General features: G+C 40.7%; 1 protein-coding gene across 1 annotated transcript in view; it reads right to left on the minus strand.

The window, feature by feature from the left end:
- Positions 1–26,486, minus strand: part of LOC121377151 — a 109,103-nt gene that overhangs the window by 54,047 nt on the left and 28,570 nt on the right. The window contains exons 4-10 of the mRNA XM_041505049.1: positions 26,259–26,366; positions 23,175–23,288; positions 13,377–13,490; positions 11,582–11,701; positions 7,062–7,298; positions 3,218–3,489; positions 670–846 (exon numbers count right to left, since the gene is read on the minus strand). Of these exons, the coding sequence (XP_041360983.1) occupies positions 670–846; positions 3,218–3,489; positions 7,062–7,298; positions 11,582–11,701; positions 13,377–13,490; positions 23,175–23,288; positions 26,259–26,366 (1,142 nt within the window). The remainder of the gene's footprint in view (positions 1–669; positions 847–3,217; positions 3,490–7,061; positions 7,299–11,581; positions 11,702–13,376; positions 13,491–23,174; positions 23,289–26,258; positions 26,367–26,486) is intronic.

Here is a 26,486-nt window from a genome sequence, read left to right on the forward strand (position 1 = left end):
TTTTTTAACACGCCACAGACATTTAACACAGAGACAAAGACATTTTTAGTTTCTTGGACATTACAAACATGGATGTTGATGAGATGCACGGAGAGGCCACAGACAGTATTGCCATTTCAGTATGGGACTACTTGACGCGGCCGTGCTCCATGCTTGCTGTGAACTGTGCTATCTTGGTATCACCAGAGCCCGGGGTACACGGAACCTGCAGTGTATGCAGGGTAATCATGCCCCATGAGGGGTCACACACTCGAAAAACACACCCATAAATAATCGCACCCGTGAAGTGGATGAAACTCGGTGTATGTGGCCGTACAGCTACCCATTGAGCCTAGAGGTGCACGCACTCTGGGTTGGAGCCGGTACTGACATGAAAAATCCACCATGGCCTAACCACTACGTCACAGTGTCCGGTGTAAATAAGTTGGTATTTGTTTTCATGTATGCATAAATAAAAATGACATTAAATAGTTATTAAAGTTAAGATTTGCAGTTTGTAGGGTCTAGATCCCAGAAAACCTCCCAACAGGTGAAGATCCTTATTATTCAAATCCTTTTTACATTCATGTAATTGTAACTGATCGACTAATTGAAAATTGATCGGTTATAGCCGATGATTGATGATGAAATTCCAACTGATTCTCAACACCAATCCCATGTGCCACTTACACTTTTGTCTACAATGAGTCCAGTGCCAGCCAGATCCATCTTGAAGAAACCTTTCACTCCACACTTTGCCACCCCCCCTTCGATGTGCGCCGTGTAGCAGTCTCCAGCTTCACCGTACGGCACCGGGGTGTTAGATACATTGACAAACGTGTAGTCGTCACGAACCACTTCCATCGTCTGAAAGACAAAAAGTAATAGCAATATAGCTTCACCGTACGGCACCGGGGTGTTAGATACATTGACAAACATGTAGTCATCACGGACCACTTCCATCGTCTGAAAGACAAAAAGTAATAGCAATATAGCTTCACCGTACGGCACCGGGGTGTTAGATACATTGACAAACGTGTAGTCATCACGGACCACTTCCATCGTCTGAAAGACAAAAAGTAATAGCAATATAGCTTCACCGTACGGCACCGGGGTGTTAGATACATTGACAAACATGTAGTCATCACGGACCACTTCCATCGTCTGAAAGACAAAAAGTAATAGCAATATAGCTTCACAGTATGACACGGGGGTGTTAGATACATTGACAAACGTGTAGTCATCACGGACCACTTCCATCGTCTGAAAGACAAATCGTAATAGCAATATAGCTTCACCGTACGGCACCAGGGTGTTAGATACATTGACAAACGTGTAGTCGTCACGGACCACTTCCATCGTCTGAAAGACAAAATTAATAATAGTAATATAGCTTCACCGTACGGCGCCGGTGTGTTAGACACAGATACATTGACAAACGTGTAGTCATCACGAACCACTTCCATCGTCTGAAAGACAAATAGTAATAGTAACATATTGTTATGGTCATCTTGAACGACTTCTATTGCCTAAACACTAAATACTAGTACGAATGTGGCGCTGATTATATCTCTGATGATGAATGTATATTTACAATCACCCATGCATGTTGATTAACAATAGGTATTTTATTATATACATAGCAATGAAGTATACTCTTCCAAAAAAGTACACTCACAGCGACTTTCAATATACGTCGTACTTGACTTCACTGAGATAAGTGGGCACTCAGAGCAACTTTCAATATACGTTGTACTTGACGTCACTGAGGTAAGTGGGCACTCACAGCGACTTTCAATATACGTCGTACTAGACGTCAATGAGGTAAGTGGGCACTCACAGCGACTTTCAATAATCGTTGTACTAGACGTCACCGAGGTAAGTGGGCACTCACAGCGACTTTGACGTCACTGAGGTAAGTGGGCACTCACAGCGACTTTGATGTCACTGAGGTAAGTGGACACTCACAGCGACTTTGACGTCACTGAGGTAAGTGGACACTCACAGCGACTTTGACGTCACTGAGGTAAGTGGGCACTCACAGCGACTTTCAATATACGTCATACTAGACGTCACTGAGGTAAGTGGGCACTCACAGCGACTTTCAATATACGTCGTACTTGATGTCACTGAGGTAAGTGGGCACTCACAGCGACTTTGACGTCACTGAGGTAAGTGGACACTCACAGCGACTTTGACGTCACTGAGGTAAGTGGGCACTCACAGCGACTTTCAATATACGTCATACTAGACGTCACTGAGGTAAGTGGGCACTCACAGCGACTTTCAATATACGTCGTACTTGATGTCACTGAGGTAAGTGGGCACTCACAGCGACTTTGATGTCACTGAGGTAAGTGGGCACTCACAGCGACTTTGACGTCACTGAGGTAAGTGGGCACTCACAGCGACTTTCAATATACGTCATACTAGACGTCACTGAGGTAAGTGGGCACTCACAGCGACTTTCAATATACGTCGTACTTGATGTCACTGAGGTAAGTGGGCACTCACAGCGACTTTCAATATACGTTGTACCCGACTTCACTGAGGTAGTGGGCACCCACAGCGACTTTCAATATACGTCGTACTTGATGTCACTGAGGTAAGTGGGCACTCACAGCGACTTTCAATATACGTCGTACTTGATGTCACTGAGGTAAGTGGGCACTCACAGCGACTTTCAATAATCGTTGTACTAGACGTCACTGAGGTAAGTGGGCACTCACAGCGACTTTCAATATACGTCGTACTTGATGTCACTGAGGTAAGTGGGCACTCACAGCGACTTTCAATATACGTCGTACTTGATGTCACTGAGGTAAGTGGGCACTCACAGCGACTTTGATGTCACTGAGGTAAGTGGGCACTCACAGCGACTTTCAATATACGTCGTACTTGACGTCACCGAGGTAAGTGGGCACTCACAGCGACTTTGATGTCACTGAGGTAAGTGGGCACTCACAGCGACTTTCAATATACGTCGTACTTGATGTCACTGAGGTAAGTGGGCACTCACAGCGACTTTCAATATACGTCATACTAGACGTCACTGAGGTAAGTGGGCACTCACAGCGACTTTCAATATACGTCGTACTTGATGTCACTGAGGTAAGTGGGCACTCACAGCGACTTTGACGTCACTGAGGTAAGTGGGCACTCACAGCGACTTTGACTTCACTGAGGTAAGTGGGCATTCACAGTGAATCTGACGTCACTGACGTAAGTAGGCACTCACAGCGACTTTGACTCGTATCTTTGTGAAGTTGCTGCTCCCCCACTCCGCCGTGTCACTCAGCCTGTGTTCGCCCGCGCAGTCCGGATTCTCCAGGTTGGGGTATTCCCCGTCGTTCATGTTCCTCAGCGTCACATACTCAACGGGCTGCGATGCCATGTTGTGACAGTAGATCTGCACCTTCTGCCCGCGAACACCATCCGGGTACAGCCAGTACTCCCCATCGGTGGATCCCAGCTTGAAAGCTACTACGTCAGAACACGTCTTCGGTTTCACTAAAATGGTGATGATAGTGATGATTAGCAAGAACAACAAACAACAATAGTAATAATAAAAATGTTGATAGTAATAATGATTATGCTGCTGCTGATGATGATAATAAGGTCTACTTTCTATTAACCTTCCAACTACTGCAGGCGAGATGTCTCGCCCGACGTCACATCAGTCGACTTACAGTACGCTGTATTCAGTGCTCTCCTCAATTCATATTTCCTGCCGTTTTGCACACGACACTCACCAAAAACACTTACTGACGTTATGGCTGCTTTAGGTTTCCATTTTTCAATGGAAAATTCCAAGTATTTTCACCTGACAATTTCAGGGATCAATAGCTGATTGTAACAGCAAGTTTGATAACATATTTGATTGTTTGTACCAACAACGGAAATGACCAAATATTGGGATATTAATTGTAGTTCTTTTTTTTCTTTTTTTTTAATTCTGATCAGAAAACCAGTTATCGGGAATAATGGACATAAATACTGGACACCTGGCCACCAATTTTGTGTTTACACATTCAGGTTTACCATACACAATTTTACTTTGTTGAAGTGTACTTTTGGGCAGCTAGTAAATATTTGCATTATGAAGTCACTGTGCTGAAAAGCTGATGCACAGAACAACATCCCTCATTGATAAACTTTTTTTTTATCAGTGCACTGAATGCCTATGTGTGGAATTGAATATATGGGAAAGGTACCATGCATATGCATTGTATCGGTAAATGGAAAGCAAGCATTATCCTGATGATGATAATTATATTATTATAATGATGATGGTGATAATTATATTATTATAATGATGATGATTATTATAATGATGATGGTGATGATTATATTATAATGATGATGGTGATAATTATATTATGATAGTGGTGATGATAATTATATTATGATGATGGTGATAATATTATGATGATGATAATGATTTATTATATTGATGATGATAGTGATAACAATTATATTATAATGATGATGATGATGGTGATAATTACATAATGATGATAATTATATTATAATGATGATCATTATATTATAAAGGTGATCATTATATTATTATGATGATAATTATATTATTATAATGATGACAATTATATTATTATAATGGTGATGATGATGATAATTATATTATTATAATGGTGATGATGACGATAATTATGTTATTATAATGGTGATGATGATGATAATTATATTATTATAATGGTGATGATAATTATATTATTATAATAATGATGATGATTGGTGTTGATGATTACACTATTATAATGATGATGGTGATGATGATGAAGTATCTTTCACTTTAATTTTTGAAACAGTCCAAACTGGAATCTACCTACATTATAAGAAAAAGTATTAGAACATAAAATGCAATTTGAACTAATACAAACTGTATTAAGATTAGCTCTAGTGTTAAGGTATGTTCGACAAGCAGAGCCCCACAACTTGTATATCAAAGGCCCCATCCCAATCAGTGCCCCACAACTTGTATATCAAAGGCCCCATCCCAATCAGTGCCCCACAAGTTGTATATCAAAGGCCCCATCCCAATCAGTGCCCCTACAACTTGTATATCAAAGGCCCCATCCCTATCAGTGCCCCACAACTTGTATATCAAAGGCCCCATCCCAATCAGTGCCCCACAACTTGTATATCAAAGGCCCCATCCCAATCAGTGCCCCACAACTTGTATATCAAAGGCCCCATCCCAATCAGTGCCCCACAAGTTGTATATCAAAGGCCCCATCCCAATCAGTGCCCCACAACTTGTATATCAAAGGCCCCATCCCAATCAGTGCCCCACAAGTTGTATATCAAAGGCCCCATCCCAATCAGTGCCCCACAAGTTGTATATCAAAGGCCCCATCCCAATCAGTGCCCCACAAGTTGTATATCAAAGGCCCCATCCCAATCAGTGCCCCTACAACTTGTATATCAAAGGCCCCATCCCAATCAGTGCCCCACAACTTGTATATCAAAGGCCCCATCCCAATCAGTGCCCCACAACTTGTATATCAAAGGCCCCATCCCAATCAGTGCCCCACAAGTTGTATATCAAAGGCCCCATCCCAATCAGTGCCCTACAAGGCCCCATCCCAATCAGTGCCCTACAACTTGTATATCAAAGGCCCCATCCCAATCAGTGCCCCACAACTTGTATATCAAAGGCCCCATCCCAATCAGTACCCTACAACTTGTATATCAAAGGCGCCATCCCAATCAGTACCCTACAACTTGTATATCAAAGGCCCCATCCCAATCAGTACCCTACAACTTGTATATCAAAGGCCCCATCCCAATCAGTACCCTACAACTTGTATATCAAAGGCCCCATCCCAATCAGTGCCCTACAAGTTGTATATCAAAGGCCCCATCCCAATCAGTACCCTACAACTTGTATATCAAAGGCCCCATCCCAATCAGTGCCCTACAAGTTGTATATCAAAGGCCCCATCCCAATCAGTACCCTACAACTTGTATATCAAAGGCCCCATCCCAATCAGTGCCCTACAAGTTGTATATCAAAGGCCCCAGTATACAGATACTGCCCTGTGTGTGGGAAAGCACATACAAAAGATCCCTTGTTGTTTTCTCTAAGACAACGTGTCAATATTACCAAATGTTTGACATCCAAATTAGCAATGATTAATAAATAAATGTTCTCTAGATGGTGTCATTAAACAAACAAACAAACTCTGTTAGATGAAACCGTAGTGCTTGAAATAGAGGGCTACATACGAAAATCGAAGGTGATCAACGTTTTAGACCTACCGTCTGTTGTTTCGCTCGTGATTCTGTTACATTTTAAACCCATAATGGTCTAAAATAAATTTCAGAGTTTCTAAATTTTGTCACTATCCCAAACACTCCCCTCAGGCCATGCTATTTTGTCACTATCCCAAACACTCCCCTCAGGCCATGCTATTTTGTCACTATCCCAAACACTCCCCTCAGGCCATGCTATTTTATTTTCAGCAGGCCATATTGTCTTGATGTGCTATTAAAAACAAATTAACACCAGGCCATATTGTCTTGATATGCTATTAAAAACAAATTAACACCAGGCCATATTGTCTTGATATGCTATTAAAAACAAATTAACACCAGGCCATATTGTCTTGATGTGCTATTAAAAACAAATTAACACCAGGCCATATTTTACTGCTATTTCAAGCCCTGTTAAATGTCTTAACAATGTAAAGTTTTTTAACATCATATGTAAATTTGCGGGCCTAGCCCCGATAAGTGTTTTAACAATGGGTAACAGTATCTCTTTAACATCATAATATTATGTAAAGTTCCGTACATTGTACCTAGACCTGATAAGTGTTTTAACAATGGGTAACAGTATCTCTTTAACATCATATGTAAAGTTATGGACCTAGCCCTACTAAATGTTTTAACAATGGGTAACAGTATCTCTTTAACATCATATGTAAAGTTATGGACCTAGCCCTGTTAAATGTTTTAACAATGGGTAACAGTATCTCTTTAACATCATATGTAAAGTTATGGACCTAGCCCTGTTAAATGTTTTAACAATGGGTAACAGTATCTCTTTCACATCATACATAAAGTTGCGGGAGATATTTTTGTGATGGCTGCCACCGTGTTGTCCTTGGTGCCGAGAATGATGCTGTAGACACCGTACTGGAAGCTGTTGTCGATGCCGAGGGACACGATGGCGTTCTTGCAGGCCTGCACGCTGAAGAAGATGGTGCTGGGGAAGCCGTCCAGCTTGTAGCCGTAGTCATACAGCGGCGCCAACGGGGCATTGCTCTTCGTAGTTATCCCGATTTCTCTGATCACTGGAACACAGACGAACATTAAACTACAACACTGAAGACCTACAGGGATTTATCCACTAACAGAGCGGGGCGGGGCAGGGTGGGGCTGGGCGAAGCGGGAAGGGGCATCGCCCGTCGTAGTTATCCTGATTTCTCTGATCACTGGAACACAGACGAACATTAAACTACAACAATGAACACCTACAGGGATTTATCCACTAACAGAGAGGGGCGGGGCAGGGCGGGTCTGGGCGAAGCGGGAAGGGGCATCGCCCGTCGTAGTTATCCTGATTTCTCTGATCACTGGAACACAGACGAACATTAAACTACAACAGTGAACATCTACAGGGATTTATACACGAACAGGGCAGGGTGGGGCGGGGTGGGACGGGGCGGCACCCGCTGTAGTCATCTTGATTTCACTGATCACTGGAGAACACCTAACTCAGAGTATTACCCATATGGTTAAAAATATCTTGGTTCTTACTGAAGTGATACGTCCCACCAGAATTAACATTGATTATGGGTAATAAATAGAAATATATATTAATCTCGCTACCATTTCCTATCATATTTATGTCCCTCATGAAATAATCTACATTGTCACGAGCTTTAGCGAGTGACAATTGCAAATTATTTCACTCCGGATATAAATATGATAGGAAATACAAGCTTGTTTAATATCCTATAAATACAACTGTGAACATGTATATACCGATCTTGATTTCACTGATAACTGGAACACACAACTCAAAATACAACAGTGAACATGTATATACCGATCTTGATTTCACTGATAACTGGAACACACAACTCAAAATACAACAGTGAACATCTATTCATGATATACACTGCAAGGCTTTAGATTGCGTCAAAGTTGAGGCGGTAAAAGGTGTCCCAAAACAAGTATGCCCAAATAAGCAAGCCCAAATTAAGTACAAAAATTGCTGACCTCAAAAGATATCACCCGAAAACCAACGGCATGTTAATTAAGGCTGTAATAATAATAATTAGATTAAAATAACGTGAAATGAACCATGTGAATTAACCTTACTGCACTACAAAGACTGTAATGTGCTCAGAACAGACAAGAAGCAAGTGAGCCCAAAGTAGTGAGATCTAAAGCCCCGTATTGAATTTAGACGTACATTTTAACTTTACCTATCTGTGATACCCGTACATTTCAACTTTACCTATCTGTGATACACAAACATTTTAACTTTACCTATCTGTGATACATGTACATTTTAACTTTAACTATCTGTGATACCCGTACATTTTAATTTTACCTATCTGTGATACCCGTACATTTTAACTTTACCTATCTGTGATACACGTACATTTTAACTTTACCTATCTGTGATACCCGTACATTTTAACTTTACCTATCTGTGATACACGTACATTTTAACTTTACCTATCTGTGATACATGTACATTTTAACTTTACCTATCTGTGATACACGTACATCTCAACTTTACCTATCTGTGATACAAGTACATTTTAACTTTACCTATCTGTGATACATGTACATTTTAACTTTACCTGTCTGTGATACACGTACATTTTAACTTTACCTATCTGTGATAGACGTACATTTTAACTTTACCTATCTGTGATACACGTACATTTTAACTTTACCTATCTGTGATAGACGTACATTTTAACTTTACCTATCTGTGATACACGTACATTTTAACTTTACCTATCTGTGATAGACGTACATTTTAACTTTACCTATCTGTGATACACGTACATCTTAACTTTACCTATCTGTGATACACGTACATCTCAACTTTACCTATCTGTGATACACGTACATCTCAACTTTACCTATCTGTGATACACGTACATTTTAACTTTACCTATCTGTGATACACGTACATTTTAACTTTACCTATCTGTGATAGACGTACTTTTTAACTTTACCTATCTGTGATACCCGTACATTTTAACTTTACCTATCTGTGATACCCGTACATTTTAACTTTACCTATCTGTGATACACGTACATCTCAACTTTACCTATCTGTGATACACGTACATCTCAACTTTACCTATCTGTGATACACGTACATTTTAACTTTACCTATCTGTGATACACGTACATTTTAACTTTACCTATCTGTGATAGACGTACATTTTAACTTTACCTATCTGTGATACACGTACATTTTAACTTTACCTATCTGTGATAGACGTACATTTTAACTTTACCTATCTGTGATACACGTACATTTTAACTTTACCTATCTGTGATACACGTACATTTTAACTTTACCTATCTGTGATAGACGTACATTTTAACTTTAACTATCTGTGATACCCGTACATTTTAACTTTACCTATCTGTGATACATGTACATCTCAACTTTACCTATCTGTGATACCCGTACATTTTAACTTTACCTATCTGTGATACACGTACATTTTAACTCTACCTATCTGTGATACACGTACATTTTAACTTTACCTATCTGTGATAGACGTACATTTTAACTTTACCTATCTGTGATACACGTACATTTTAACTTTACCTATTTGTGATACACGTACATTTTAACTTTACCTATCTGTGATACACGTACATTTTAACTTTACCTATCTGTGATACACGTACATTTTAACTTTACCTATCTGTGATACACGTACATTTTAACTTTACCTATCTGTGATACACGTACATCTCAACTTTACCTATCTGCCGTGCTTCTGGAATTTTTTTAAAATCCACTAGCCATAGGATCAGTGATTTAAAATTTTTACTAGTTTTGATTAAAAATTCACTAGCCCTACTTTATTTTAAGCTAATACTATTTTAGTAAATAATAGTAATAATCAGATATGTCACGTAGAGGGAAATGAAGATTAAAAACACTAACATTGGGGGTTGGGGTGGAGTCAGGATATTCATATGTAACTGCAAGATTTTACCAACAAAATTTCAATAACCGTCGGGCATGGCAATAGTAGTTATTTATTAGACCAACATTGAACATCACTAGCCATGGGAGTGGGGCTACCATAATCTAGAAACCCTGCTATCTGTGATATTTGGGTGTTTTTTGCACAGGTTTTAATTTACTCCTGAACCTTTACATTCATGTACAGGGCTGCAGAAAGTACTCGCCCGCTCGCCAAATGAGAGTAAATATTCTGACGGAAGAGTTAAACAATGCAACTACCTGTCCGACGGGCGATCTGTCTTTTCTCACTGACTAAATTGATTCATGTATTTTAATTTTATTTGTTTGCATTCAATCCACGACTGCACATCGGCCATGCCTAAATTCCAAAGGATTTAAACAAACGGCTCAGAATGATGATGAAATATGTAATACATGTACCACATTGCCAATAGATGACTTTCGACTTCTGAACTTCGCAAGCGCGACATTCACGAATAATAATACATTTTATTTCAGATCAGTGATCCATAAAACATACATAATTGTACATATATACATGTATATATTGTTAAACAATAATATATTGTTCTATAGGCTGGTGGATTAGTAGAAATTCGGGCAGGCTAGTTGAATTTAGTTGGTTCTGATCTAGCAGGCTAGTTGAATTTAGTTGGTTCTGATCTAGCAGGCTAGTTGAATTTAGTTGGTTCTAATCTAGCAGGCTTGTTGAATATTTTCCATTTCTGCAACCCTGATGTTGATCATGACTTAATTTTCGCATTTACCTCAGTTTGACACCCAATAGCCGATGTACATGTAGTTTTCATGCTGGGGTGTTGTTAAACATACGTTCATTCATTCTATCCATGATATATAATCATGTAATAAAATCCAAATTTAGCGAGGTCGTACAACTAAGATGCTAATATCTAATGACATTAAATTTAAAGACACAAACAACATGCAGACTTCCAACAAAATAAGTTGGGGGGGGGGGGGGTTGTTTTGTTTTTCTGATATAAATACCTTGCTAACCTTTTAGGATGCTAATATGTCACTTGCATGTATTTGGATTATGCTAAATTTTAAGTTCACTATAAGGCCAAATACAATACAATATGTGTTGTTCTGGTTACATGTTAAAAACAATTAGGGTTGATACACATGTAGGTAGACTATAAAGATCTGTCGGTGAAAATGGCAAAAAAACATTAGGGCTGGTTGGGCAACCGACATGTATGTCAATCCATATTGCTGCTATGGCAACAACTGTCAGTGCCACTGTTAAATTCGAGTCCTGACCAAGCACCATCGAAATGCAGAATTACATTCAAGTGTCAAGTGATGACAATGTATTACAATAGACAAACAAGAGGAAGTTGAATCTCGACTTACAGTGCCAACACCTTCTGCCCCAGGTTCCCTTGAAACACTTGCACGTGAAACGCCAGCCATGCGGTGTACAAATCTTAGTGCCAGGAGATCGGCAGCGCTTCTTCTTACACGGATTGTTGTCTGAAATACACAGTGAGTGAGTTAGTGAGTGAGCGAGCAAGTTAGTGAGTGGTGTACAAATCTTAGTGCCAGGAGATTGGCAGTGCTTCTTACACGGATTGTTGTCTGAAATACACAGTGAGTGAGTTAGTGAGTGAGTGAGTGAGTGAGTGAGTGAGCGGTGTACAAATCTTAGTGCCAGTAGATTGGCAGTGCTTCTTACACGGATTGTTGTCTGAAATACACAGTGAGTGAGTTAGTGAGTGAGTGAGTGAGTGAGTGAGTGGTGTACAAATCTTAGTGCCAGGAGATCGGCAGCGCTTCTTCTTACACGGATTGTTGTCTGAAATACACAGTGAGTGAGTTAGTGAGTGAGCGAGTGAGTTAGTGAGTGGTGTACAAATCTTAGTGCCAGGAGATTGGCAGTGCTTCTTACACGGATTGTTGTCTGAAATACACAGTGAGTGAGTTAGTGAGTGAGCGAGTGAGTTAGAGAGCGGTGTACAAATCTTAGTGCCAGGAGATTGGCAGCGCTTCTTCTTACACGGGTTGTTGTCTGAAATACACAGTGAGTGAGTTAGTGAGTGATCGAGAGTTAGAGAGCGGTGTACAAATCTTAGTGCCAGGAGATTGGCAGTGCTTCTTCTTCTTACACGGGTTGTTGTCTGAAATATACAGTGAGTGAGTGAGTGAGTGAGTGAGTGAGTGAGTGAGCGAGCGAGCGGTGTACAAATCTTAGTGCCAGGAGATCAGCAGCACTTCTTACATGGGTTGTTGTCTGAAATACACAGTGAGTTAGTGAGTGAGTGAGCGAGTTAGTGAGCAGTGTACAAATCTTAGTGCCAGGAGATCGGCAGCACTTCTTACACAGATTGTTGTCTGAAATACACAGTGAGTGAGTTAGTGAGTGAGTGAGCGAGTTAGTGAGCGGTGTACAAATCTTAGTGCCAGGAGATCGGCAGTGCTTCTTCTCACACGGATTGTTGTCTGAAATATACAGTGAGTGAGTGAGTGAGTGAGTGAGTGAGTGAGTGAGTGAGTGAGTGAGTGAGTGAGGGGTGTACAAATCTTAGTGCCAGGAGATTGGCAGCGCTTCTTCTTACATGGGTTGTTGTCTGAAATACACAGTGAGTGAGTGAGTGAGTGAGTGAGTGAGTGAGTGAGTGAGTGAGGGGTGTACAAATCTTAGTGCCATGAGATTGGCAGCGCTTCTTCTTACACAGGTTGTTGTCTGAAATACACAGTGAATAAGTGAGCGATGTACACGTCTTAGTACCAGGCGATCGAGAGAGAGAGAGAGAGAGAGAGAGAGAGAGAGAGAGAGAGAGAGAGAGAGAGAGAGAGACTTTTTAAATGCATTGTTGTCTGAAATACAGTGAGTGAGTGAATGAGTTAGTGAGCGAGCGAATGAGTTAATGGGTGAGTGATGACAATAATTCTCCAAGGGATGTCTGCAAATACACAGTGAGAGTGAAAAAAAGATAGAAATGTTTTCTTTAACAATGTACTCAATATATTTTAATTATGCTTATAAATTTGGTGTCTGACATATGGAGTTTGAATGACTGAATGAATGAATGAATTAATTAATTAATGAACAAACAAACAAACGGATCAATCAATCAATGAATCACAATGTTAGATCAATCAATCAATAAAAATATTGAACTGGTAGAAAACGTATGCTTGTACACACCTTTCTCACAGTTTTTGCCGGAGAACCCTCCACGACATTTGCACGTGTATCTGCCTCTTTTGTTGGAGCAAGTTCCGCTATTCTTACACGGTGCACTCTCGCACTCATTCACGTCTGGCAGTTAGAAACAAAGACAAATTATCACAATTTTATTTCTAAAATTTGACTTGACATCCATGCTTTTGAATTTAGTAATTTTATTCTCTTTTTACAAACAAATTGGGAATTTTCAAGTTTTATTTGAAAAACATCTAAGCTAAGTTAGAATTTAAAAGAATAATGCATGTGATGTACTTATAGTCCGTCCCATCTTCCATCAAAAATGAGCTTTTGTAAATAATTTTAGTTTGGTTTGACGTAAGAAAAAAAGAAAAATGTTTTATTTAACGATGCACTCAACACATTTTATTTACGGTTATATGGCGTCACACATATGGTTACGGACCACACAGATTTTGAGAGGAAACCCGCTGTCGCCACTTCATGGGCTACTTTTTCCAATTAGCAACAAGGGATCTTTTATTTGGGCTTCCCACAGGCAGGATAGCACAAACCATGGCCTTTGTTGAACCAGTTGCGGATCACTGGTCGATGCAAGTGGTTTACACCTACCCATTGAGCCTTGCGGAGCACTCACTCAGTGTTTGGAGTCGGTAGCTGGATTAAAAATCCCATGCCTCGACTGGGATCCGAACCCAGTACCTACCAGCCTGTTGACCGATGGCCTAATCACAATGCCACCGAGGCCAGTTGATGAGGAATGATGCCAATTATAAATCTGAGTCTACAAACATTGGTGATAATTAGAACCTGATGACATGATCATAATAAAGACTTCCACCTGAACACACACTGACTAATCAACATTTGATCATTCAGTTTTCAGAAGAAACCCGCAACACTTTCTCATTAGCAGCAAGATACAGTTTATATGATTTGTCTGGATAGACAAAAAAGTAGTGAGTCTACCGAGGAATTTTCGAACATATTATTCAAGCACATGAGGCAAGCTTTTTACCAAGTGAGCGAGATCCCACCCCCGCAGTAACTAACAATTAATTAGTTCATGAGCTAGATCCCACCCCCGCAGTAACTAACAATTAATTAGTTCATGAGCTAGATCCACCCCACAGTAACTAACAATTAATTAGTTCATGAGCTAGATCCCACCCCACAGTAACTAACAATTAATTAGTTCATGAGCTAGATCCACCCCCACAGTAACTAATAATTAATTAGTTCACGAGCTAGATCCACCCCCACAGTAACTAATAATTAATTAGTTCATGAGCTAGATCCACCCCACAGTAACTAACAATTAATTAGTTCATGAGCTGGATCCCGCCCCCGCAGTAACTAACAATTAATTATTTCATGAGCTAGATCCCGCCCCACAGTAACTAACAATTAATTAGTTCATGACCTAGCTCCCACCCCCACAGTAACTAATAATTAATCAGTTCATGACCTAGATCCACCCCCACAGTAACTAACAATTAATTACTTCATCAGCTAGATCCACCCCCACAGTAACTAATAATTAATTAGTTCATGAGCTTGATCCCGCCTCCACAGTAACTAACAATTAATTACTTCATGACCTAGATCCACCCCCGCAGTAACTAATAATTAATTAGTTCATGAGCTAGATCCACCCCACAGTAATAATTAATTAGTTCATGAGCTAGATCCACCACTGCAGTAACTAACAATTAACTAGTTCATGAGCTAGATCCACCCCCGCAGTAACAATTAATTAGTTCATGAGCTAGATCCACCCCACAGTAACTAACAATTAATTACTTCATGACCTAGATCCCGCCTCCACAGTAACTAACAATTAATTAGTTCATGAGCTAGATCCACCCCCGCAGTACCTAACAATTAATTAGTTCATGACCTAGATCCACCCCACCCCCCCACAGTAACTAACAATTAATTAGTTCATGACCTAGATCCACCCCACAGTAACTAACAATTAATTAGTTCATGACCTAGATCCACCCCACAGTAACTAACAATTAATTAGTTCATGAGCTAGATCCCGCCTCCACAGTAACTAACAATTAATTAGTTCATGAGCTAGATCCACCCCCGCAATACCTAACAATTAATTAGTTCTTGACCTAGATCCACCCCACCCCCCCACAGTAACTAACAATTAATTAGTTCATGACCTAGATCCACCCCACAGTAACTAACAATTAATTAGTTCATGACCTAGATCCACCCCACAGTAACTAACAATTAATTAGTTCATGAGCTAGATCCCGCCTCCACAGTAACTAACAATTAATTACTTCATGACCTAGATCCACCCCCGCAGTAACTAATAATTAATTAGTTCATGAGCTAGATCCACCCCACAGTAACAATTAATTAGTTCATGAGCTAGATCCACCACTGCAGTAACTAACAATTAACTAGTTCATGAGCTAGATCCACCCCCGCAGTAACAATTAATTAGTTCATGAGCTAGATCCACCCCACATTAACTAACAATTAATTACTTCATGACCTAGATCCCGCCTCCACAGTAACTAACAATTAATTAGTTCATGAGCTAGATCCCGCCTCCGCAGTAACTAACAATTAATTAGTTCATGAGCTAGATCCACCCCACAGTAACTAACAATTAATTAGTTCATAAGCTAGATCCACCCCACAGTAACTAACAATTAATTAGTTCATGACCTAGATCCCGCCCCCGCAGTAACGAACAATTAATTAGTTCATGAGCTAGATCCACCCCCGCAGTACCTAACAATTAATTAGTTCATGACCTAGATCCCGCCTCCGCAGTAACTAACAATTAATTAGTTCATGAGCTAGATCCCGCCCCCGCAGTAACTAACAATTAATTAGTTCATGAGCTAGATCCCGCCCCCACAGTAACTAACAATTAATTAGTTCATGAGCTGGATCCACCCCCGCAGTAACTAACAATTAATTAGTTCATGAGCGAGATCTACCCCCGCAGTAACTAACAATTAATTAGTTCATGAGCTAGATCCGCCCCCGCAGTAACTAACAATTAATTAGTTCATAAGCTAGATCCCGCCCCCGCAGTAACTAATAATTAATTAGTTCATGAGCTAGATCCCGCCACCGCAGTAATTAACAATTAATTAGTTCATGAGCTAGATCCACCCCCACAGAAACTAACAATTAATTAGTTCATAGGCGAGATCCCGCCCCACAGTAACTAACAATTAATTAGTTCATGAGCGAGATCCCGCCCCCGCAGTAACTAACAATTAATTAGTTCATGACCTAGATCCACCCCCACAGTAACTAACAATTAATTAGTTCATGAGCTAGATCCCGCCCCCGCAGTAACTAACAATTAATTAGTTCATGAGCGAGATCCACCCCCGCAGTAACTAACAATTAATTAGTTCATGAGCTAGATCCACCCCACAGTAACTAACAATTAATTAGTTCATGAGCTAGATCCACCCCACAGTAACTAACAATTAATTAGTTCATGAGCTAGATCCCTCCCCCGCAGTAACTAACAATTAATTAGTTCATGAGCTAGATCCACCCCACAGTAACTAATAATTAATTAGTTCATGAGCTAGATCCACCCCCGCAATAACTAACAATTAATTAGTTCATGAGCTAGATCCCGCCCCCGCAGTAACTAACAATTAATTAGTTCATGAGCTAGATCCCGCCCCCGCAGTAACTAACAATTAATTACTTCATGACCTAGATCCCGCCTCCACAGTAACAATTAATTAGTTCATGAGCTAGATCCCTCCCCCGCAGTAACTAACAATTAATTAGTTCATGACCTAGATCCCGCCTCCACAGTAACAATTAATTACTTCATGACCTACATCCCGCCTCCACAGTAACAATTAATTAGTTCATGAGCTAGATCCACCCCACAGTAACTAACAATTAATTAGTTCATGAGGTAGATCCACCCCCACAGTAACTAATAATTAATTAGTTCATGAGCTAGATCCACCCCACAGTAACTAACAATTAATTAGTTCATGAGCTGGATCCCACCACCGCAGTAACTAACAATTAACTAGTTCAGGAGTTAGATCCAGCCCCGCAGTAACAATTAATTAGTTCATGAGCTAGATCCACCCAACAGTAACTAACAATTAATTAGTTCATGAGCTAGATCCACCCCACAGTAACTAATAATTAATTAGTTCATGAGCTAGATCCCGCCCCACAGTAACTAATAATTAATTAGTTCATGAGCTAGCTCCCACCCCCACAGTAACTAACAATTAATTAGTTCATGAGCTAGATCCACCCCACAGTAACTAATAATTAATTAGTTCATGAGCTAGATCCCGCCCCACAGTAACTAATAATTAATTAGTTCATGAGCTAGCTCCCACCCCCACAGTAACTAATAATTAATTAGTTCATGAGCTAGATCCACCCCCACAGTAACTAACAATTAATTAGTTCATGAGCTAGATCCACCCCCACAGTAACTAATAATTAATTAGTTCATGAGCTAGATCCACCCCCACAGTAACTAATAATTAATTAGTTCATGAGCTTGATCCCGCCCCCGCAGTAACTAACAATTAATTAGTTCATGAGCTAGATCCCGCCCCCGCAGTACCTAACAATTAATTAGTTCATGACCTAGATCCCGCCTCCACAGTAACTAACAATTAATTAGTTCATGAGCTAGATCCCGCCTCCGCAGTAACTAACAATTAATTAGTTCATGAGCTAGATCCACCCCCGCAGTAACTAACAATTAATTAGTTCATGAGCTAGATCCACCCCACAGTAACTAACAATTAATTAGTTCATGAGCTAGATCCACCCCACAGTAACTAACAATTAATTAGTTCATGAGCTAGATCCACCCCACAGTAACTAACAATTAATTAGTTCATGAGCTAGATCCACCCCACAGTAACTAACAATTAATTAGTTCATGAGCTAGATCCCGCCCCCGCAGTAACTAACAATTAATTAGTTCATGAGCTAGATCCCGCCCCCGCAGTAACTAACAATTAATTAGTTCATGACCTAGATCCCGCCTCCACAGTAACTAACAATTAATTAGTTCATGAGCTGGATCCACCCCCGCAGTAACTAACAATTAATTAGTTCATGAGCTAGCTCCCACCCCCACAGTAACTAATAATTAATTAGTTCATGAGCTAGATCCACCCCACAGTAACTAACAATTAATTAGTTCATGAGCTAGATCCCACCACCGCAGTAATTAACAATTAATTAGTTCATGAGTTAGATCCCGCCCCCGCAGTAACTAACAATTAATTAGTTCATGAGCTAGCTCCCACCCCCGCAGTAACTAACAATTAATTAGTTCATGAGCTAGCTCCCACCCCCACAGTAACTAACAATTAATTAGTTCATGAGCTAGATCCCACCCCCACAGTAACTAACAATTAATTAGTTCAGGAGTTAGATCCACCCCCACAGTAACTAACAATTAATTAGTTCATGAGCTAGATCCCCCCTCCACAGTAACTAACAATTAACTAGTTCATGAGCTAGCTCCCACCCCCACAGTAACTAACAATTAATTAGTTCATGAGCTAGATCCCACCCCCACAGTAACTAACAATTAATTAGTTCAGGAGTTAGATCCACCCCCACAGTAACTAACAATTAATTAGTTCATGAGCTAGATCCCCCCTCCACAGTAACTAACAATTAACTAGTTCAGGAGTTAGATCCACCCCCACAGTAACTAACAATTAATTAGTTCATGAGCTGGATCCCGCCCCCACAGTAACTAACAATTAATTAGTTCATGAGCTAGATCCCGCCCCACAGTAACTAACAATTAATTAGTTCATGAGCTAGCTCCCACCCCCACAGTAACTAATAATTAATCAGTTCATGAGCTAGATCCACCCCCACAGTAACTAACAATTAATTAGTTCATGAGCTAGATCCACCCCCGCAGTAACTAACAATTAATTAGTTCATGAGCTAGATCCCGCCCCCGCAGTAACTAACAATTAATTAGTTCATGAGCTAGATCCCGCCCCCGCAGTAACTAACAATTAATTACTTCATGACCTAGATCCCGCCTCCACAGTAACAATTAATTAATTCAGGAGTTAGATCCACCCCCGCAGTAACTAACAATTAATTAGTTCATGAGCTAGATCACGCCCCCGCAGTAACTAACAATTAATTAGTTAATGAGCTAGATCCCGGGGACAGAGAGAGAGCACGACCCGGAGACAAAGAGAGAGACCCAGAGACAGAGAGAGAGAGAGCACGACCCAGGGACAGAGAGAGAGAGAGTGCACGACCCAGAGACAGACTGAGACCCAGAGACAGAGAGCACAACCCAGAGACAGAGAGAGAGAGCACGACCCAGACAGAGAGAGCACGATCCAGAGACAGAGAGAGCACGATCCAGAGACAGAGAGAGAGAGCATGACCCAGAGACAGACAGACCCAGAGACAGAGAGCACGATCCAGAGACAGAGAGAGAGAGAGAGAGAGAGAGAGAGCACGACCCAGAGACAGAGAGAGAGCACGATCCAGAGACAGAGAGAGAAAGCACGACCCAGAGACAGAGAGAGAGCACGACCCAGAGACAGACAGAGACCCAGAGACAGAGAAAGAGAGCACAACCCAGAGACAGAGACAGAGACAGAGACAGAGCACGACCCAGAGACAGAGAGAGAGCGCACGACCCAGAGACCCAGAGACAGAGAAAGAGAGCACGACGCAGAGAAAGAGAGCACGACCCAGAGACAGAGACAGAGACAGAGCACGACCGAGAGACAGAGAGAGAGAGCACGACCCAGAGACAGACAGAGACGGAGAAAGAGAGCACGACCCAGAGACAGAGAGAGAGCACAACCCAGAGACAGAGAGACAGAGAGAGAGAGCACGACCCAGAGACAGAGAGAACAACCCAGAGACAGAGAGAGAGAGCACGACCCAGAGACAGAGAGAGAGAGCATGACCCAGAGACAGACAGACCCGGAGACAGAGAGACAGAGACAGAGAGAGAGCATGACCCAGAGACAGAGAGAGAGAGCACGACCCAGAGACAGAGACAGAGAGAGAGCACAACCCAGAGACAGAGAGAGAGAGCACGACCCAGAGCACGACCCAGAGACAGAGAGAGAGCACGACACAGAGACAGAGAGAGAGAGCACGACCCGGAGACAGACAGACCCAGAGACAGAGACAGAGAGAGAGAGCACGACCCAGAGATAGACAGAAAGAGAGCACGACCCAGAGACAGAGAGAGAGAGCACGACCCAGAGACAGACAGACCCAGAGACAGAGAGAGAGCACGACCCAGAGACAGAGAGAGAGAGCACGACCCAGAGATAGAGACAGAAAGCACGACCCAGAGACAGAGAGCACGACCCAGAGACAGACAGAGACCCAGAGACAGAGAGCACGAGCCAGAGACAGAGAGAGAGAGCACGACCCAGAGACAGAGACAGAGAGAGAGCACGACCCAGAGACAAAGAGAGAGAGCACGACCCAGACACAGAGAGAGAGAGCACGACCCAGAGACAGAGACAGAGACAGAGCACGACCCAGAGACAGAGAGAGAGAGCACGACCCAGAGACAGCAGAGAGAGAGCACGACCCAGAGACAGACAGAGACCCAGAGACAGAGAGCACGACCCAGAGACAGAGAGAGAGAAAGCACGACCCAGAGACAGACAGAGACCCAGAGAGCACGACCCAGAGACAGAGAGAGAGAGCACGACCCAGAGACAGACAGACCCAGAGACAGAGACAGAGAGAGAGCACGACCTGGAGACAGAGAGAGAGAGCACGACCCAGAGACAGAGAGAGAGCACGACCCAGAGACAGACAGAGACCCAGAGACAGAGACAGAGAGCACGACCCAGAGACAGAGACAGAGAGCACGACCCAGAGACAGAGAGAGAGAGCACGACTCAGAGACAGACAGAGACCCAGAGACAGAGAGAGAGAGCACGACCCAGAGACAGACAGAGACCCAGAGAGACATGCATAACCCAAACAAAAATTGCAAGCTTAATAAATAGCTGGTAACAACCTTGCGGCAAGGTAGTAACTACCGCGTTTCGAGCTAGTATTTGGAACCTTTTTACAACCTTGCTGCAAGCTTGCGACGAGCTTCCCGCAAGCTTATTCAGTTTAAGCTAGTATTTGGAACCTTTTTACAACCTTGCTGCAAGCTTGCGACGAGCTTCCCGCAAGCTTGTTCAGTTTAAGCTAGTATTTGGAACCTTTTTACAACCTTGCTGCAAGATTGCTACGAGCTTCCCGCATGCTTGCGACAAGCTTCCCGCAAGCTTGCGATGAGCTACCCGCACGCTTGCGACGAGCTACCCGCACGCTTGCGACGAGCTACCCGCACGCTTGCGACGAGCTTCCTGCAAGCTTGCGACAAGCTTCCTGCAAGCTTGCGACGATCTACCTACAAGCTTGCATCAGTGGCAGCCATCTTGCATCTTGTATAATTCTTTAAAAAAACAACAATGGTTTTAAAGTGAAAAACATGAACAATTAAAACAAAAAAATAGGTGCTACATGTTGTCAGATACTTAGGCTACAAAATTAGTTTACCTGTCTGATAGACATGTTCCATTTATGTGGGATAGTCTTGACTAAACTAATATGCTAAAAAGCTCCTGGTCCTATATTCTTCTTCTTCTTCTTCTTGTTTTAGGTTATATTCCTCCACTATCTGGAGATCCACACTGTGGTGTAAAGTCATTTGTTTGTTTCTTCTTGTTTTCTTTTTTCTCCTGTTCCACCAAGCAGGATTCAACCAAACTTGGTCCAAATGATCCTCTTATAGACCTGACCAAGTGTTGTTATTTTTCAGGCCAATAAAAATTCCAAGATGGCCGCCCTGGCCTCTGAATAACTGAGACATTTTTAACTTTTACTCAAGTTCCACCATGCAAATTTAAACCATATGTATTCCTAATGATCCTCTCATGGCCCTGACCAAGTTTGTTATTTTTCGGGCAGATTTAAAATCAAGATAGCTGCCCTGCTTAGTCCAAATGATTCTCTCACGACTTACTAAGTGTTGTTATTTTTGTGGCTGATTCAAAATCCAAGATGGCCACCCTGGCCTCTGATTGGCTCAGACATTTTCAACATCTTATCAAATTCCACCAGGCTAATTTCAACCAAACATGGCCCATGTCATCCTCTCATGGCCATGCATATGTTATTATTTTTGGGGCCAATTGAAAATCCAATTATTACAAGATGATTCTGTTTTAACCATATTGTATTATCATTAGTATGTATTAATATTAATTTTGTTTTAATTATTATTGTAAATACTATCTAAATCTGTAACATGTATGTTTGGTTGTTTAGCCACTGTTCCCACTGAATTTGATAAACCATATGAGAAGTTATGAATTAAAAACAAATAACCATGAAAATGATTTGGACTTAGCTTTTTCTCCACAAGTGTAGACATGCTTTCACAGTTGAAGATATACATGCAGCAAGCTAGCTTACAAAAATGAAAACATGCTTGCGGGAAGCTTGCACAGTTGAAGATATGCTTGCAGCAAGCTTGCGCATGCTTTCACAAATGAAACCATGCATGCGGCAAGCTTGCAGAAATACTGACTACCTTACACGAGCTAAATGTTAGCTTGCAAATAGCTTGCATTGCTTGTACTACCTTGTAACAACCTTGTAACTACCTTGCAACAACCTAGCCGCAAGCATGCATTTTTGTTTGGGAGAGACAGAGAAAGAGCACGACCCAGAGACAGAGAAAGAGCACGACCCAGAGAGAGAGAGAGAAATGTATATATATATATATACCCAGTTGACAGGTTTTGCCTGTGTATCCGTTTTTACACACACATTTGAAGATCGACCCAGAACCAGAACATTTTGCTCCATTTCTGCATGGATGTGTAAAGCAGGGGTTCAGAACTGAAATAAAATACGGCAGTATTTTTGTATGGATATCTACTGCAGGGGTTTAGAACTGAAATAAAATATGGCAGTATTTTTGTATGGATATCTACTGCAGGGGTTCAGAACTGAAATAAAATATGGCAGTATTTTTGTTTGGGTATCTACTGCAGGGGTTCAGAACTGAAATAAAATATGGCAGTATTTTTGTATGGATATCTACTGCAGGGGTTTAGAACTGAAATAAAATATGGCAGTATTTTTGTGTGGGTATTTACTGCAGGGGTTCAGAACTGAAATGAAATATGGCAGTATTTTTGTTTGGGTATCTACTGCAGGGGTTCAGAACTGAAATAAAATATGGCATTATTTTTGTATGGGTATCTACTTGAGCTGCAACGAATATATCAAGCAGAAAATATGATATGTATCATGAATATGGGATATCAATATTCACAAATACCAATAATTGAAGTGAATCGAGCAATACTGTACTACTGACTTCCTGAATGAAGCACCCACCACAGGGGTTCAAATATTTTCAAAAAAATTACTTGCCACAGGGCAAGTGTCATTCAGCTTGCCTATACTCTTACGGTAACCAATTGTGTTGCTCCTATTTAATTTAATACAGTGTTTAATAGTGTAATAATCTTGAAAGTAATTAAATTGCACAAATAAAGAATTTTGCCAATAGGTTACAACACTTAACCTAGGAAGTACTAAATGTATATATCGGTCTAGTGGTATCAACTGTCTTCTCTATTTGTTGATTTAAACTTTATTTTTTAAATAATGTCCATTTGTTGATTTAAACTTTGTTATTTGTTTGGTAGTGTCCCCTTGTTCATCTAAATATAATTATTGTGTCGATGTATGCGAGTGACCACTTATATGGCCGTGGATGTTGTGAGATCCCTTTCCACTCGTGAGCCATTCTTTTATGGCTGGCATTGGTTCAAAAATCACCTGCGCGTGCTGTAACCTCATCGTGGGTCAGAAGTGTAACATTCTCTTTGAGAATGGCCAATACAGCACAAATCCCCTTGTTTTCTTCGAGATACAATTGAAATTTTGAGTAAACATCAGTATCTACATGGTTCATACAGACCTGGTGGACAGAAATTCCAGTACTTTTCAAGTATATTTTTCAGTTTTTCAAGTAGTCTTTGGCACAATGTTACAAGCAGTTTAACACACACACATCACTAGTTAACTACAGCTGACCGTTTCTCAGCACACGACTGGTTACCTGTCTCGCTCATAAACCGGTTCAACTATTAGTAATGCACTGTTTCCAGTAGACAGCTGCCCAGTCTACTTTAATCTTCACACTGTGGTGCATATAGCAAGTGCAACAAGGACTTGTATGCCAGTCTATCTATATTGGCAGCAACACATATCACTTCCGGGTTTTGATTACGACAAATACCCGAGAAATACGTCAGCAATTTTTTTTTTCCAGATTTTAATCAGTAAGAGAGACATTCTGCTTGTAAAAAAAACTCAAGTACATTTCGGCAATTTTCAAGTAGTTTTTAATGAAATTCCAGTACTTTTCCAGGACCTTTTCTGAATTTGCAAAATTCCAGTACTTTTCAAGTACTACGTCAAAATTCAAGGACTTTTCCAGGCCCGTGCGAACCCTGATCTATCTGTGATATTTGTATTTTTGCACAGTTCTTTATACTGTTTTTAGTTAAATCTTGAATTTTTATATTGAAGTTGATCATCACTTTATTTGTTTGCATTGTCATAGTTTGACACCCAATAGCTGATGTATTTTTCGTGCCAGGGTGTTGTTAAACATTCATTCATTCATTCATGGTTCAAAAATGTTTAGGGATTTTGGACCATGTGTCATTATTGTGTGTATATTATTTAACAGTTTGTGCCCCAAAACACTTCTCTGGGGTATTTTTGCCCTCTTAATAGCTGAGAAGTCTCTCGCAAACAGTCGTGGCTGGGCTCAAAGTAAACATGAGCTATGTTACTAGAACAAATGTTTTTAAATAGTGCAGGCTTGGTAAACAACAGCCGGGGAGGGGGTGTACATCAATTGCAGCCTTGTATTTGTAACTTATTGAGCTTAATTTATTTGTTAAAAACTATTTATAAAGCAGAAATTTTTTGATATATTCATGTATGCTTAGTGGGCATCGCACCATCACAGTTATGACGTAGGGCTAATGAAATATAACTTCACCTTACCCGTTCATTTTACACGAACGTAGATTTACATTTGTAAAGTAAATGAATGAATAAATGAATGAATGTTTAACGACACCCCAGCACGAAAAATACATCGGCTATTGGGTGTCAAACAATGGTAATGGGGAAAACAAAGTGATGATCAACATCAATATAAAAATTCAACAGTTAAATAAAAACACAGTGTAAAGTACTGTGTAAAAATACAAATATCACAGATATATATAATTAAAATTTTGAATAAAATTCATTATCACGTAAAAATTGTAAAATAAGTTCTAGATGGAATCGAAAGGATTTGTAAAGTACTGAAAAAACCATTAAGTACGTTCTGCTACAAGGTTTATTATATCTAAATTAAAATGTCTGGCAACTTTTATAAGAATACATTTCATAATATTTCTGCTCTGTTCAAGTGAACTCAGAAATTATAAACTTGCTTTACGCCCCCATTCATTTGCAAAGAGCAGATTCCGGAACCACGTTAACATATAATTTAATTTGAATATGACAATTTTAAACTGTATCCAGACGCGGATCCGGAGGTGGGGGAGAGAGAGGTCGAGGGGGTCTGGTCTGTATCAACTTTGGTTCGATTGCCTGGGGAGCAACCGTATAAAATGTTACAGTCGCCAAACGAAAAGACCTGACAGTCGCATACGTGACCAGTTCGGTAACAATGTAAAAGCCTGTGTTACATGACATTTTCAGAGGAAACCTAGCTGCTACATTTCCCCCCATTAGAAGCAGAAGCAAGGGATAGATCTATATACGTACCTTCACATCTCCTTCCTTTGTAGCGTGGTGGACAAAGACAGAAGTATGTAGTTCTTCCATTTCGACAATTGCCTCGAACACACGGTCGTTTCTGACACGGCAGGACAGCTAGAAAAACAGATATTGAAACAGTCTAATTTGTTTTATAGTATAATAGTAGAGTAATTAAGCCTTGCACATCAATAGTTGTACACGTCACATTTTGTCTAAAGCTCACGAGCATGTGCA

Source organism: Gigantopelta aegis, chromosome 7 (genome assembly GCF_016097555.1).
Source record: "Gigantopelta aegis isolate Gae_Host chromosome 7, Gae_host_genome, whole genome shotgun sequence".
Taxonomy (NCBI): Eukaryota; Metazoa; Mollusca; class Gastropoda; order Neomphalida; family Peltospiridae; genus Gigantopelta; species Gigantopelta aegis.